Here is a 17,363-nt window from a genome sequence, read left to right as displayed (position 1 = left end):
AATTAAGATGACCAAAGTCAAAACATTTCAAATTACAAAAACACTTGATTATTAAAAAAAAATAGCAACCTCTAGAGAAAAAAACATCACGAACAATAGAAAAAAACCCAACAGTTTAGCACCTTCCTTGGGATGACTTTTCCCTACTCTTACTTCACAGAAGTGTTGAGCTACTTACATCCGGAACTATGAACCTGAACCATGAATGTGAACTATGAGGAATCTGAACTGTGAATCCATTTTAGCACGTTTTCATCCTCAACATTCATTACATATGACAACATATGTACGAGGTTATGACAACAAATACGTATAAAATGTGTGTTTGAGAGTCAGTGGTAGAAAAACAGGTCTTCAGTATCCTGAGCCACAGTGCGAACAAGTTCAATTATTCCTGACTAAACCCTAAAACCTCATCCCTATACCACACCACCTGCAAAGGCAGTCTCATGCAAGCTCCAAGCTTATATTCAGTCTGCCAGTGAGATTTAACATATTAGGGTTCATAGGGAATACATTTTGCTGCAATCAAGAAATCTTTGAGAATGCAAAGCATTTCCTACCAGCAGGCATGAGAAAGCAGACCTGATTTTTCATTTCGTCAACAAAATCCACACAGATAAGACCTTGTTAAATACCAGTTTAAGAACGCAAACTTCATTAACCATGAAATTAATATCGCTGCAGAACGCAAAAGTGTGCACTGTGTATTTGTACAAATCGGCTCCTTACAAATTTAATTATAAAACACTAGTCAAGAACACATTCATTATGCAGTTTACAGTTAAACAACAGTCTAGCTAACAGTCCAGACGTTAGTTCTAATTAAACACAGCTTTGGAGTTTCTGGATAATTTATCATTTTAATAGTTTCCAAATGTCAACATAACTTATCCTTTTTCCTAAACATTTCATAATGTGAATGACATGCGTAATTATACTTAGAACAATCTTATTATCTGGAGCACAATTATATCCAGCAATCAGCTGAGTAATAAGAAAATGTAATACGTTCTGAGCCAAAAAAGACAAAGAAGGGCATCAGACAACTGTTAATGAAAAGTGCAATTTACTTACACATTACAGATTATTTGTCTAAACTGATACCTTATTTTTTTTTTCTTAACTTTTATTGGCATGGCATTTCAAGAACAGTTGCCGCATTTAGTGACACTAAAATATTAATATCAGGACATTAAGCCACCCAATAAAGTGCTATTACAATCTACATCCAACAAAGAATCAGACATCTTGCAAGCAGTTTTAATCAAAAAACCAAGGAAATGTAGTTTAAGCAGGACTAAACATTATGAAAACATGTTTCTCTTATGGTCAGTAAATGCAGAGATACATACCTAACCATGCTACAAAACAAGACTGGTCTTCTGTTTTCAAAATAGGAAACAACTCCAAAATTGTTATTCCTAAATTCATTTCAGGTCATTTGCTTCACTTAAAGGATCAGTTGAGCCGTTCCCAACACTATTATTACTTGCTTTTATACAACATGAAGTTTGTCAGCAAGATTTGTCTTTTTCTACAGAGCTCGCAATGGACAGAATTTATCCCAACTACGTATTTTATATATTAAAGAGTACTACAATATTAGCACAGTAAAATAAAGTAATTTACTTAGCTAATTCACCCACGTGGCTGCATTTTTTCTTCTGCTACGGCTCCTAGTGCACCTCTCATTTTTGTCTCAAACGTGGGTAAGGATGTCACAGAGATACCGAAAGGTCTGATGATTTATTTACAACAAACAAGAAACAGCCACATAACACAGATGCAAGCGATACCTCGCCATCTGGGGATAACAAAACGCCTGATCATTGTAAGGCTTAATTTACTTGGCCGTGACCAAAGTGACCTCGCAGGGCTTTTTGGAGTCCTGCAGCCACTTAATCTGCAGAATAATAGCTGTTCTCCAGTATACCCCACGAAGACATCGATCATTACTAATTACCACGGATTGGGCCCAAAGGGGCAAGAGGTTCGAACACCTTCTTTCTGCTTCATCACCCCACCCTGTTTCCTCCTTAGCCTCCAGCCAGATGGGAGGGGATCGCACCAGCCCTTCACGGCCGCCAGCGAGGCAGCCAAACCTGCAGGCCGACTCGAGTAAGAGTATTATTCACTTTACACAGGCAGCACTGAGCTAAGACCCGGCTCCGGATCCAAGGGAAAGCTCCCCGGGCGAGGGGAGGCCGGCTGAGGTTTGCCGCCGGCTCCGCCCGCAGCCGGAGGCGCTCCCGGCCCCCGGCGGAGCTGTCCAGGGTCCTCCCCGGGGCCGCCCGCACCCCGGGGCCGGGGCCGGGGCCGGACCGCGCCGGGCCCCGCCCCGCAGGGACCGCGCAGCCCAGCGGGCCGCCCGCGGTCCCACGGAGAAGTCCTGCTCCTGCCGCGTTCCGGATCTTTTTTCCGCCTCCTCCTTTTCAAAAGCGTGCTCTCTCTTCGCTCCCTCCCCAGACCTCGCCTTTTAACGCCGTTCAAGGGCATACCTTACCAGTCGTCCCTTACCCTAAGAGGCATTCATCCCCTTGCTGTCATACCCGAAAGTGGTCCTTAAAGCCACTTTAGACTGCCTAACACAAGGTAATGGCCGAACACACGCTGGAATGCAAGCTCTGCATGTACCTGGCAATCCACCAGGAACTCGCACCTGTGAAGAGTTCTAGCAAAAAGCATAAAGTGTATTCAACAAAGCGTGATCCAACGTGTAAGCACAATACTGTTCATATTTTCATAAACAGGAAATACACTATTTGTGATTTGAAACTGCTGTACGAGACGAGTTTTAAAATCAGTCACACAAAGAACATTTTCCAAGGTGGTCCTCAGCAATTCATGTGAACACGTACTGTGTCACTCACAGCAAATACATACAAGGATGGGATTATTATCAAGTTGGGATAATATCGAGTCTTTTTAAGTAATGCCTTGATTAATAAAGCACCACCTTGCTAGCAGGCCACTGCCCTACACCGCAGGAAACTGCCATGTAGAATAAACTTGTTATGTTACTGAGAAGCCTGTACTTCACTGCTGATGTTAGGGAGTATCAAAGTCAACTCCCCGCCATTTTCTCATTTTTTAGATCTGCTCAAGCAGAAAGAAAATTGCTATGGAAAACAACGGAAAATCATATACTTTAGTTCTTTTGTATCTAATAGTTCTCTTTGATTTTTTTTTTTTTTTGGAAAGGACATTGGAATTACTTTTAATTCCTTCCCAAGTCCATGCTCCCCAGAACATTATTCCCCATAATAATACTCCCCTACCTTGATGAAAACATGGAATTATTCATCTGAAAAGTGTGTTTTTGTGAAAGCATTTTTAATTCTACTAAACTACCTACTAAGATAGCTTATTATACGAAGAAGCATTCATTTTCCTTGCATGGCTTATCAGGTGGGAAAACCTTGCTGTAAAGTAAACTGATGTTAAGGATGTAGTTTTTAAGGTACTTCCTTCAAGGGACTGCAAGCAAAGAGAGGACCTTAAAAAAAAGAAACAATTCTTATAAAAGTTACTATATTTTTTTTTTAGCTGTGACCCTCAACAGCAAACCCACCTACTCACTTATTCACTGCACCTGTACCCAATCACTTCACTTTTGTTAACACAGAAGCTTTTACTCTTGAGTACAGACACAAACTGTAATAAAGCTGTAAAAAGTAACACTCCCACATACTTTGGTCTCCTTAACAACATATTTATATTTTCCCCACAAACAAACACACACCTTTTACCTGCGGAGGACCAAACGACTCTTCTATTTCAATAATTCATCAATACGACTCACACCTGATTTCTCAGCCATTCCTAAGTATCCTGAAACAAACATAGCCACGCTCTGATAAGGTATCAACTTTCAAACAAGCTTAGTAAGTAAAGCACATATTCAGGATTAAGTACTTGAAACAGTTTGTGTCAGACAGGGTAAAGGAATGGGCAATGGGTTTTTCCTCATACCTTTCTGCAGGTTTGGCTAATAAAAACTGTATTATTTACAACTATGCCTACATCATACACGGGTGGGAATACTGTGCTAACACCACTCTCTAATAATTCATTACCAATAAAAGCCTAACCAGAGAATGCTCAGAAAGTGCTTGGGGCTACTGACAAAACACACCATATTACACAAAAATATTTAAAACCAGCTTTGTGGAATCAGTAATAAAACACAACTACGGCACCAAAAACCCCAAAACAACTAAGAAGCAAACCTGTCATTTTAAATCAAGATCCCCATGAAATAAGATACAAGCATTATAATGGCAAACTTTAAAAAAACTTTATCTTTGGCTTACTGACCTGAAGCATAAACATACATCTCTTCCATCAAGAGAAAGCCATTAAGACTTCCTGTTATGAAGTGGCTTGGCTTAAACAAACTAGGGTGGAAAATAATGCATACTTAAGCAGGAGGAGCAAGAGCAAAATTAAGCAACAGACTTCAAAAAGAGCAGGCTAACAGACTTGAGAATTAGCAGTCAGAATCCAAAAGAGCTGCCAGTCCAAGCGGATTTGCCAATGAGGTAGTTTTTAATCAATTAGTTTGCTTTAATAGGGAGTTAGAGCCTGCGGTTAGGAGAGATGCAACAGAAGTCATCTAGCCCGACTTCAGTACAACTTTTGATGTACTAGAACATTTGAAGCGTCTGGGTGAAACTGTTTCAGTGTGCCTCTTGCAGCAGAGAGCTGAACTCAGAGCAGTTAAGATTAACTCACAGTGACTAAAGACAACACACTAGTGGGTTCTGACAGTATTAAGTATATTCACTACTGATTCAGACAACAGAAGAGGACCTCACTTCTCTAGTTTGTGAACAACGCTTTACACGGAGAGCAGGAGGGTAGGATTTGGGGGGCCTTGAACAACTTACAGCAATAAAAACAAATGCAAACTTCTGCTCTGTGGTTAAGGGGGTTAGGGAGTCTCCTGTATAAACCCAGGATAGATTATAACTAGCTAAACTATCTTCTACAAGAAAAAGATTAGGGGTTTACAACAGGTTGTATATTTGAATCTGAAGATAATAGAACAAAGTCAATCCTTTAAAAGGCTGCTGTGAGGTAAGACAGTAACTTAAACTGTTCTTTATTCTTTGTGTGACAGAACAAAGAGGCAAGAGCTACAACGAAAAGGAAATTTCAGATTTAATTGATCATTTTGTCAGCTCAAAGTGAGAGAAATTCTCTGCCTGTCATTTCTTGGTTGTGCGAATTTAGTAGTGAGGGGACACACAAGGTAGGCTGATAATATGATTGGGGTAAAAACCTTTCTTTGAAGAATTAGAAAATAGTTGCAGCAATACAGTTTCCATGCTCCCTCTGTGAGAGAGTCACCATGTCTTCAACAAATCACAAACCTGATGCTTAACTATGTTTTAGCCCTTAAAAGATGAAGTTTAATTGATGTCGTTGGCAGGTCAGTTGATAGCGTAACTTGACAGCAATTGGATAGGTGCACACACACAAGAAGGTGGCAAACTGCAGCGTCAGATCTTAAACAATTTTGCTTTAACAATACTCCTTCACACATTTGTAGATGAACATCTACTAATGAGGCACAGAAAAGGTCCTCCTCCTCCAGCTAGTTACTATGACCAGGAAAAAAAATATAAATTTCTTTGTTCCACTGAATGCAAGCATGGTAAGATATATCTAGAAAAGGGCAAGTCTGGGTCATCCTTTGATTTAGCCACTTACCAAAAATTCTTATTCTTTACATGTCAAATCAAATATTTTTCAAAGGAAAACCACTTCTGTGCATAAAGAGCAATTGTACAACGTATGTCCGTTGCTGTTACTTTCATTTCTTTTTCTATAGAGGGTTCTGCACCATTAATTGAAACCAAAGTATTAGAGTATCTCCTTCTAGGGTACCCTTTCAACAACAACAACAAAAAAGCAAGCGACTTGCCCTTTATAAGGTAAATTTAAATACTAGCCAGTCATGTGTCTTCAGTTCTCTGACTTTTTATGGAGGAGAGCTGGAGAAGTCATACAGCCACATACAGAGAATTAATGCTGTTCAAAAGGGCGGCCTACCTCTGCCCTGACAGCGGTGCCACTTCTCAAGCAGTCCCTGCCTACAGCCGCTTCTTTCTTCCTCAGCGCTACCCCCTCTGTTGTGCTGGACAGCTAGAGGACCACAGCAAGGAAATACTCCAGCTTAAAAATAACCACGTCTCCCTGTGTATTCTTCTTGCTGTATCAGTTCTGTGATCCAGCTCCATCCCTTCTGCCACAGCAGCTCAGGGACAGGAACAACTCTGTATGTGCCGAGGTGACTGCTGAGGAGAGGTCACGCTCTCCCTCCTGTTCTCAGCCTCAAGTTCCTGCTTCTCTGTCACATCACATCTGTCACGTGGATCACAAAAAGTCCTACTTGTTGAGGTAACTTTTAGAGGTTTTGGAACAACATACCCGATGTTTTGCATATGGTAGAAAAAGGATAGAAACAATCAGACAAAACTAGCAGACGGAACAGAACCATCCCCTCCAGCATAGCCCAGCACTTAACTGAGAGACAACTGCCCTTTTAACAGTGTAACTGGTCCACGCGGCAGGGCCAGCTTCCCCTCCTGCTAGGCAGGAGGCCCAAAATAAACTGGAAGAGAAAGTAGCTGTCAAAACTGGGACAAACAGACCTATCCTTCTCGTTTTTAGTTGTAAGCACTTGTAAGCATGACAAGTTGCTACTTTTTTGCTCTTTTGCACCTTTGGAAACAGACTCCTTTTCTCACCAGTACCATTGCAAGGACTGGCTACCTTCCTTTCACCCCCTTCTTCCATAATTGCAAGTACTTCATTGATAATCTCCTTCTAATAGTACATGGTTTAAAAATACCTAACCAAAGTTAGGAAGTGCAGCTAACCACTAGGCTTTCATTTTCCTAGTCCATACTTTCTGTATTCACTTTTTCTTATCTTCACTGAGTATTACAGAGTTACTGTAAAATGCATAAAGATAAGTGATACCATTTCCAGAAAAAAGATACTATCCTGACAAATGACATGTAGTTCTTCATCTTTTGATGCACAATCCATAAGAATGATCTATTTGTAGCTCTTAATTCCAAAAACAACAATGTGCACACATCATTATCTTAAAGAGAGGTATTTTTGTTTGGTACTGCTAAAACTCCTAATTATGAGGATGCTCTGACTGACCAATGCTACACCAGTGACTACTGTTGTCATTCAGTAACATAATGATGACTGCTACACGCATAGCTTTTATAAGAGCAATGCAATTGTTAACCGTGACCAAAACACTAAAGTATGCAAATATAGTGTGTTAGCAAACTTTTGACTTGACCATAATAGTATGACACTAGCATGAAAGGGTATCAGTTCAATTCTAACGTAAACAGGATCTTGGTCTTTAGATCAGTCAAACTGTACAATACTTGTAGCTGATGTTCCCTTTTCCCTCCCCCACATTTTGTGAACAGTGACTTGATGGTCAGCTGAGTAATGGCACTGGGCTTGTTTCTCACTCCTCATCCGAAAGGACGCTAACTACAGCATGGGACAGAGAGAAAAATCTCCCTGAACTGTTCCACATTGTTGTAATTTCCTCAGAGCAGGCAGGTTGGAGTCACTATGGCCTCCAGCCTTTCTTGCCTTTCCACCAGGCTCAAATGAGCAGCGTAACAAGTTACTGCTCCTCAGCTGAGCTGCTGTAAACAGCCACACCAGCTCACCGCCTGCTCCAACTCCAAGGTACGGCACATACTCTAAGCAAGCGCAGCGTAGCGTGTTGTGATTTAAAAAGCGTGTCTTACTTTGCTGCTGATTATATGACAAGGTACACTTGAGTAAAACGGATACAGCCTAACCCTTTTATTTTGTATATTCTAAACCTGAGCAATCCTGCACGCACCACCACATCTTCCCGGTTGTACTCAAAGCAGAATACGTGACCACCCCCAAAGCGATAAACTGTATCAAGCACGGGTGCAAATATCAGGAAAGCAAACTTCAGAAAGTGCATCTGCTTGAAGTACTTGAAACAGCCTCTCAGAAACAACGCTGTTCATTGTTGTTCATCATCTGCCTTCGGAGCCCCTCAGCCGTTCCCTGGGGCAGCACGGCTGGTGCTAACGCCCCACTCCAGCCCCGCGGGACACAGACCCCCGGGGGGCGTGGGGAACAGCGGCAAGGCCTCCCGGGCTGCCGGACCGCGTCCCGCAGCCTCACCTCACGGCCCCGCTCCCGCTCACCTGGCTCCAACAGAGCCCCGGCCGCGGCTACGCTCCCTGCGGCCGCCGCGGCCCTTCACGGCCCGGCTCGGCCGGGAGCCGGGACAGCACGGCGCTCCTCCTGGGACGGCCTCGGGACACAGCAGCGAGGTCGCGGCACCATTAACCAAGCCCGAGCCTCCCCCGAGGAGGAAGGGACCCGTCCGGCCGCAGCGGGTGACGCCCCCGCCCGCCGCTGCCAGGCCGCGCGGAGCCGGCGAGGCCCGGAGGCCGCGGGCCGCCCCCGCCGCTACTCACGCATGAGGGTGCTGAAGGCCACGACGCCCAGGAGCCCCTGCAGGAAGATGCCGAAGCTGTCCATGAGGGCCCCGTTCTCGCAGCCGCGGTCTCCCGGCCCCGCCGCCGCCCCCCCGCCCGGCTGCGGGGGGCTGTCGGTGAGGCCGAGGCTGCCGTTGGGCGGCGGCGCCCCCATGGCGAGGCCAGGCCCGGCCAGCGCCCGCCTCAGCGGCGCATGGCGGCGGCGACGACGCGACCGGCGGGCGAGGCCGCGCCCCCCGCCCCGCTTCCTGCGCCGAGCCGCCCGCCCCGCCGCGTCACCGGCCGCGCCGCTCCCCCATTGGCCGGGCCCGGCGCCGGCGGGGCCGCCCGCTCCGCCCGCCCCCTCGGCGCCGCCGGCTCTGCCTGCGCCGCAGCAGCGGGGTCGCGGCCGGCGGGCCGGGCCAGCCCGCACCAGGGGCAGGGGGCTGGCCTCGGCCGGCGGAGGGCGGGAGGCGGCTGGCCGGCTGCCCCTCAAGGGAAAGAAACACAGGTCCTAGCCCGCCCACTGCGGCCGGCAGCGCCGCCAGAGGAGGGCTCCTTCCCCCCGCGCGGCGGTGTGGGAGGAGGGAGAGGAGGGAGAGGAGAGGCGTCGCGGGCTTCAGCCAGAACGCTGGCTGGCTTCAGTCGCATTAGCGCTCCCCGAGGCTTCCCGCTGCTGTTGGGCAAGAGCCGGCAGCCAGGCGGGCAGCTCCTAACACGCCTGGGCTTCGCTCACCGGCGTCTAATACTCGCAGCACCCGCGCGGATTCCCAAGCTGCGCTGTAGCCCTGACAGACGAAACCCTGGGTCAGAACCGCCCCCAGCCGCGGTTTGGCCTACCCAACAGCTACAGCTCACACCCACAGGTCAGGCAAGTTTGACATCAAACTAGGAAGAAAAAATCATGACCTGTGTTCTTCAGCAAAGATGTTTGTTCTTTGAAAAGAGCAACCAATGGCACAATGGACAAAACATCCCATTTAGAAAATGTACCTGTTGACCAGCGAGTCTGACTGATCCCATCGTACCATACCCCCTTAGCCGCAAGGCAGAACCGCACGCAAGTTTAGGTTCTCATTTTGAGGGTGGGATCAGCCTAGGTCACATTGCATTGTAGATTTTTCTTACACTGTTTCTCGAATTGCCTTAAATAATTAAAATCCCAGTCTAAATATGAATTCACTTGTAAGTACGACCCAGAAAGTACAACATGTTTAAGTCTATTGGAAAGCTAAGCAGAGCACATGAAGCAATAGTTGTTCAAATAATGACATTTGTTGCATCTATCTTACAAACCACCCACCTGTCCTTCCTGGCAGGCGATGCCAAACAGTACTGGCACACAGCAGTGATTTCTCTGGTATTTAGGCTGTGCCATAGACTCCTGGAAGTTGCGGCTAGAAAAAGAAATGCCCTCAATTCTCTGACTTAGAGAGCACAATGCACTGTCCAGTGCCTCTGCACCCCAAGTCAACACTCCTCTGTTTTGAGCTGCATCAAAAACAAGAGTTCAGGAATGCAAACAGAGTTATCTAAAAGAAAGGGCAAGGACCAAAGTAGGTTACTTGTTCTCCCCCTTGCATGCAGAGATCACAGCCATCAAGCATCGTACCTCCAACATGGGCCTGACCTATTTACTTGTGGCCCAGGAGTGGTTTTTAAGCTTTCACAGCTGCTGCTAAACGTTAGACATTCCACACATACCTGACCTGAACACTTATACTGGTTGAAGATCTACCGAATGCTTTTACACACAAAATTTATGTTTCAGACATGAATCTGGAAACATAACTTGAAGGGCTTATGCCTTCTGTTACTCCATATTCCATGCTTTAAAATAGATCGTTCCCCAAAAATACCTCTTCAAGGGTTTTCAGCTCCTCATGACTCCTATAAGCCCTTCTGAAACCTGTGGCAGACAACAAGACACTGCCTCCTGATATGTGCTATTCACAAGCCTTCAGACAGTGGTCTGTAAAGGCAAGTAAAAGATTTACCTTAAATCCTACATATTTATAGATGTTTAAAGACACTGTTAAGCAAATCAGTTTCATCCCACTCCTATGCATTTTCTGCACCCAGTAGAAAATCAGCTCAAGACAACTGAAGCACAGCCAAGAAACAAGTGCCAAGGAGCACACGACTACAGTCTGTTGGAATGCCAAGTAAGGAAACAAGAACTTTGCAAGGCTGACCCGCTTCTGAAACATCCTGTGGACCTTCATGTTATTCAGAGAAAGCAAAGCCAGCTCTTTTTAAAATTTTGACTTGATGGGATAGTGTAAACTTTTACAAAACCATCCAGAAGGAGCAGCAGCATCTGCAGGGTTTCCTTCGGATTGTACCAAGCAGCTCCTTATGCTCAAAGCAATAAAAGAAAATTACCCCGATTTGTAGGTTCCATCCTCAGCTCCTGTATATTAGCCTCAGCATCCTGTGAAACACAGAATCTGTTACCTTAGAAGAAGGCTTAGACAAATAGGATTCCTGCATTTGAGGGAACAGTATACAACCCAATCAAGCTCTTAACATGAAGCTCGTGCAAGTGGTATTTACATGGTCTGCATTTACTTTTTATGCAAGTAATGGAACATGCTATACAGTTTTCCCCACACTTTTTTAAGATGGAAAAATCGCTCATGGTAAGCAGCAGTATTTGTCATTATATTAACACCAACGCCATCAGTAACATTTTAAGTATCTTTTTTAATTTTCTTACAACCACTTAAAACTGTCATATACCACAAACTTATGTACACTATTTACAGACAAAAAAAGCAAAATATCCATCCAAAATATTATTAAAAAAATCCTCTGATTAAATTGTTACACCTGCTCAAACAATGGTGGGACTTAATAGGCATATTTTCTTGTGCATGTTTCTCTTCCATGTAGTACTTCAGTCTCACTGCATATATATATATATATATATATATTTAAAAGTTAAAAGAAAGATAAAACAACAAGCAGAAGGGACACAACACAATATGCATTTAAATCTTTGTTTAAGAACAAGCAGCTAATTAAAAAAGGCAAAATACAGGAAAAGTGCATCAGTTCCAATGAGTTAGTATAAGAAAGAGGCCCACAGGTGGAGAGCTGGTACCCTTTAGGGTAGAGTCTCCTAGAAGACCTCTGATTGTCTACAAAGATTATTTAAAATTTATTTTAAACAGAAATAAAAACCAAGAAAGAAATGAAAGAGGAGAGGAGAAACATGACACCTCCAGAATTTTTTTTTTCCACGAGGTTTCTTGGAAACTGGTGCTCAACAACTTCCAGAGTGGGCAAGAATTCATTTGTGCCCAGACTTCATTGTTCATTCACACAACTTGAGCGAGCCGTCCCCGTGTCTCAAGCAGAAGGCCTGTTCCTCTTGAACTGTGCAAGGCCAGAGGACTTCCACAGGCTCTGTGCCCATGTTTGTGCTAAGTCAGTTAGACCTACTGCCTCTGAATTTTGTCAGCGCAAGACCTGCTCGCTTCCACGGCTTAAAGCTAAGCCAAACACTGCTGGCTTTGCACCTTACAGAATAACTTTGTCTTCTCATCAAAAAGTCCATTTATATGTCTGGTGCATTTCAGAACAACAGATGCGACGTTGAGGAAGCTAGAAATGACCATGGAGACAAAGTGTCAATAACCTTAACTCATTTTTGCTATATTTCATACAGATTATTATTTTTTTTTTTTTTTTTTAGAAAAACACATAACAATAAAAGAGGCTTGTTGTATCTGGTGTTCCCAAGTCCCATTCTAATCCTTCACCCAAAAGGCTGCCTTTGAAAACAAGGCTACATGCATGTTTGGGGAAGGTTGGCAGCACTCTGAAATGTGGGTTCAGCACACAATCCCTTTAAAATGGAGCCTTCAGCCAACATTTGAAGTCTCCTGACAGAGCCTATGTCTTTGTGCTTTGTTACTTTTAGGTAATTTGAGCTCACAGTAGGCAGTAACCAGTCTGCCACTATGTGCAGGACAGGTTAAGGAGTAACTTTGTATAGGATCATCGTATTTTTGGCTTTCTGGTAAGGCTACTTCATCCAGTAACTTCTCCTCTAACAACAGATTTGGTCCAAAGGTATCCAGTTTCCAATTTGAGCTTGACAGTTTTGAAGCCTATTCCATTACACTCAAAAAATCTCGCAAGCCACTTTGCCTTTTGCTAATAACGTACCAAGTCTTTGTACTTTATACAGAAGAATGGAGTGCTCAGTCCAATCAACTGTAAATATATTTACACTTCTGTGGACCTAGCAGCTAAATACTCCTTCCCTCCTTTAAAGCATCATTGGAATCAAGAATAAACACTAGCAAATCCTAAAACAACAACAAAATACTGCTGAAAGTTGTGACAAGAGAAAGTAATCTTAACAACCACTCCCGAACTCTGTATGTACTGTTTCCATTAATCCCAGGAGAGACTGCAAACACTCCTGGAGTTCTATACAACACACAAATGAATCTGCCTTTTATTTCATTCCTCAAAGAGCAACTTTCAGAAATGTTTAGCGTTAGAAAAAAGTAGTCTTCATTCACCAAAATCAGTGCTGTACCTCTCTTCTTCTGGAAGGATTGCTTTCAGTTTAGGATGGACTGCAAGCTGCTCATGCTTTGGGGGATAATTCTACCACATTAACCTTCCATGACATTTTTGGAGGTCAAATACTTCTTTATTATGGACTCCTTGTGTTGGTGCAGAAAGCACACTGTAGTAACTCAACAAAATCTTTCTGCCTGACAAGGCTAAACTTAGCACAGTACGAGTGCCATACGGAGGCACCACCAGGTTTCTAAAGCTATGATGTGCAAAACCAAGACTGTACAATGCATATGAAAATAAGACAAGGAAGAATACAAATCCTCAGTGGGTCAGCCAAGGGAAATCTCCTTTTACCATCCACACAAACAGAACACGAGGCCCAATGGAGGGCTCGTTTTCTTGTACTGAAGACATTTGTGCAAGACACCACCGCCTTTCTCCTGGACTCCAGCTTTGTCTTATCTTATGGTGAATGGATGTGGTAGAGGACAGCACAAATCCCTGAAGCCTAGATCACTGCAGTCCCAGCAACTCCTGCTGGTGAAACATTGGTATCACCCAAAGCCAAGATTCAGCCATCGGCTACCCAAAATCCAGTTCTGAAGACACAGAGCAACTAAAGCAGCATGTCAGCTGATTTCAAGTCATGTTGGAATAAGATGAACAAATACAAGTGCAGTTGCACTCTCTGCCACGCATAGAGAAAGAGGAACTTGAAACAGAGTCAAGTAGAAACACCATCCATCAAGATAAAGCCCCAATTATCCCTTTTAAATCCAGCAATAAAACAGAGTGCATTTTTTCCAGGAAACAGAGTGTACAGTACCCGTGTGCAGCATAAAAACATTTCACAAATAATGAAAACATCCCTTTTGAAAATCTCAACAAAAATAGATCCCATTGGGACCAGACTGTCAGTGCCTCCCAAAACAAGGCAGAAAAACCCAGCCTATAAAACATGCCAAAGGTGACCAGTAAGTATCCCACTAACCTCTGAAACTGCTGACTGCTTTATTTACTGAGAAAAAGAAGTATGACATTTGTATTTAAAACCCTAGGCGCAGTGTTAACAGGTTCACTAAATTACCCTTTAAGCTCTGTTCTCTCCTGACAACTACTTAAAAAGACATCTATCTGTCCATGGGGACAAGTGGAAGCAACATCTCTTGGCTATGCAGGTCAATTCTGCTGGGCATCAGTGCAACAGAATTCTGGAAACCCTGAAGAATGACAAATATGATCCAAAAGCATCATCTTCCAGCCTGGAAGTTCTCTGCTGGTCAAATTTCTCAAGACAAGATGCTGACAGCAAAGCAGCAATGTTTCTTTTAAAAATTTTTTTCAGGCCTAATGGCTTATCACTGAGCTTGTCCTAAGGGACTGGAGTACAGGCAGATGACCTAAGCACAACATGAAGAGCCAAAACGTCCATTTATTGGCCACGTATCTGGTGTGAGGAAGAAGGGGCACTTTGATTTCAGTTTAATTATGTTTTCAGACTTTGCTTACAACTTGGGAGAAAAAATTGTCCTAGCTACACACTGCCCTCCCTTCCTTAAGAATACTCAGCTAGTAAACAGTCTGTCTGACATTTACATTTTGATTCTGGAATGGAAAAAAAAAATATCTGATTTTAGCACTTCTGTAAATAGTTCTGCCTTGACTAGGCAGTTATTCTAAGAGGCAAAAGAAATAAACCCCAGTTATTTAGCTTTGCTTACTCTAAACAGTTTTCATTGGAGGTTGCTCCCCCTCAACACCTATGTGGCAGGTACAGACACACAGATTGTGCAAACTCAGCTCAGTTTATGGACGACCTCCTCGCTGAATCCTTCAGCCCAACACCTATGTGGCAGATATAGACACAAAGATTGTGCAAACTCAGCTCTTAGTTTACAGACGACCTCCTCACCGAATCCTACAGCTCACAGCATCAGAATAACCGATCACGTTAGGCCTAAGAGACACTTGAATCAATCCATTTGACCAGAGTAACCAGTGTTTATCAGAAACCAGCAAATGCATCTTTCCTAAACAAATTCCTGCAGTGAGCACCTTCCTACCTCAAATGCCTTAGTATGCCAGGGGCTTTCTGCAAAAATGTATTTGAATAGCAGATAAAGAACTAGGGCTGTACACATAAAGCTCCTGCCTGCGCTCCTCCAAATGCTCTGAGAACAGGCAGAGTGAATGAATGCAGGCCGTCTGAAACCTAATGCTTATTTGATGCAGATCTTGAGCCTGATGCAAGTTTCCCGCATCTTGAATGGAAAGTAAGGTAAGCCCTGTTACTTGAAGTGTAAAGCACAGGTCTACAGCAAGTGGCTGATTGGGTTTTATTACCCTGGAAAATTAAAATCAGCAGTTTGTCCTACTGTGGTTCTACTGATGGAACTAGATGTCCCTCTTGTCCTTTTCCTTTTCTCTAAAAAAAGCACACAAACCCCTTCCCAACCCCCCACATTTTCACCAAGTCAGATCCTGAGCAGCTGTAAATAGTTAAAAATACAAAGTCATGCTCATACCAGTTTCCAGTATGCAAACACTGGCAGAGCTAAGTTGCAGTCCTCTATTGATTGCAGTTTTCTTAGTTTATTCTCTAAAAAGATGTTCAGGTAGCAAAGCAAAAGTCTGCTGACAGGCTCTGTGTACATGACCCCATTGTTTGCTATAAGAAAAAGGAAATAACTTCACACACACACACAAAAAAATCTGACAACTGAAATATAGAAAATGCAGAGGCACTTCCTCTTTCCTTCTTTTTTTCCTACAGCCTGTCTCTAAGAGAAGTGCAAAATAATTAAGTTTTCTGACATCCGAGAAAAAGGTAACATCCAGGTTAAGCCTACACAGGTTTCAGCTAAAGCTTTGGAACAGAAGCTCTGTCTGCTGATACTAGTTTGTACTCCTGGCATGCCTACAGAAGAGAGGCTGCTGTGCAGCTACAGATGATTTGTCCAGAAGTAGTTCCCTCCCTTTTCAGTTCATCACTTCTACTGTTCAGGCTACAGAGGTAGTAAAAACAAAACAAAACAAAAACCCAACAATAATGAAACAAAAGCCCAAAATAAACAAAAAAACCCCAAAGGAACCACAGTCTCGCTATACTACACATTCAGAACCCTGTGGCCACGTTGTTGTCCTAACGATGAACAAATTCATTAAAAAACTCAACATTAACACGTGAATGTGCAAAGAGCACATTCCAAAGCCAGTGCTGTGGTAAAGCAAGTGTTCGTCCACAGGGAGGGAAGGGGATTCTGTGAATCATCAGGAACAGAGAAAGGTTATTTCTGGCAGCCTACATGCTAACGTAAACAGGATCCGTTTCTCCTTTTAAAGTTCCGTGCCAACAGAACTATTGAAATGTCATTTCCCACCAGAGGAGACTTTTCTGTAATCATTAAAAAATACATTAAAAAAAGGGAACCATAGAGCAAGAGACTATTGTGTTCCCGAGCTGGCAGCTGGTAGAGTAGCCCCTGTGTTTGCATTGGCATTTTGCTCCAGATGTTGTCTTCCTTTTTTCAAAGTGAAAAACTGAGGCTGACAGATGCTCTTAGGTCACCAGGGCCCCAGTTTAACTTCATTTGGCTTTCCTTGCTAGAGAGGAGGAGCATGTTTTTGTAGTTGTGCTTCAAAGGTCCACTTCAACTTGGCTGCTCCTCAGTTAGCAAACTGCTGGTAAAAGGCAAGTTTGACCCTCTCAATGTGATGGCAAAGTTTAATAGCTGGCCCAAGCTTCAAGTCCATACACTCCTGAACGGTGGGCAGGGTCAGCAGCAGCAGTGCCTGGCCATCGATTTCCTGTCAGAAGACAAAAACTCCATAGTGACTTTGCATTTTTATTTTCCCTGCTCCTTCGGCTTTGACTTGCTGTAATTTCAGACTCACGACCGTTTGTGAATTAGACATTTCTTTCATGCTACTCCAGGCAGCTTAAAAAAAACCCAAAAACCCAAACAAAAAACCTCTCTCTCTCTCAACAAATTAACTCCTTTCTTAAAATGTCAGCTCAAATTCACTGGCTAAGGGACAGAACCTCATGAGATGCTATTTTTAAAAAATAAATCTAATAACAGAAACCAAGAAAGTGCAGTGCACTTTACCTAACCTCTGCATTCTTCTAAAGAAACAGAGGTTCTACAAGGAAAAGTACATCTTCTGGAACACCTATCATAAATCATACTCATCACCAGTTCCACTACTACAGTTTTGATAGATGATGTTTTTTATGGCAAATTTTAACCAAGATGCAAGAACAATGTTAATGTGACCCATGTTTGCACTCTAGTTGTGTTGAAG

General features: G+C 43.5%; 2 protein-coding genes across 3 annotated transcripts in view; both read right to left on the bottom strand.

Annotated features, from left to right (window-relative positions):
- The window catches only part of STIMATE (STIM activating enhancer), a 36,810-nt gene extending 28,025 nt beyond the window's left edge, over positions 1-8,785 (bottom strand). The window contains exon 1 of the mRNA XM_072876033.1: positions 8,517-8,785. Within this exon, the coding sequence (XP_072732134.1) occupies positions 8,517-8,691 (175 nt within the window). The 5' untranslated portion in view covers positions 8,692-8,785. The remainder of the gene's footprint in view (positions 1-8,516) is intronic.
- A 2,462-nt stretch (positions 8,786-11,247) lies between these two features.
- Positions 11,248-17,363, bottom strand: part of SFMBT1 (Scm like with four mbt domains 1) — an 81,706-nt gene continuing 75,590 nt past the window's right edge. For both annotated transcript variants that reach the window (XM_072876265.1, XM_072876266.1), the window contains exon 21: positions 11,248-16,865. In XM_072876265.1, the coding sequence (XP_072732366.1) occupies positions 16,725-16,865 (141 nt within the window). In that variant the 3' untranslated portion in view covers positions 11,248-16,724. The remainder of the gene's footprint in view (positions 16,866-17,363) is intronic.

This window comes from Ciconia boyciana, chromosome 11 (genome assembly GCF_034638445.1).
Source record: "Ciconia boyciana chromosome 11, ASM3463844v1, whole genome shotgun sequence".
NCBI lineage: Eukaryota > Metazoa > Chordata > Aves > Ciconiiformes > Ciconiidae > Ciconia > Ciconia boyciana.
This window is presented reverse-complemented; position numbering and strand designations above follow the sequence as displayed.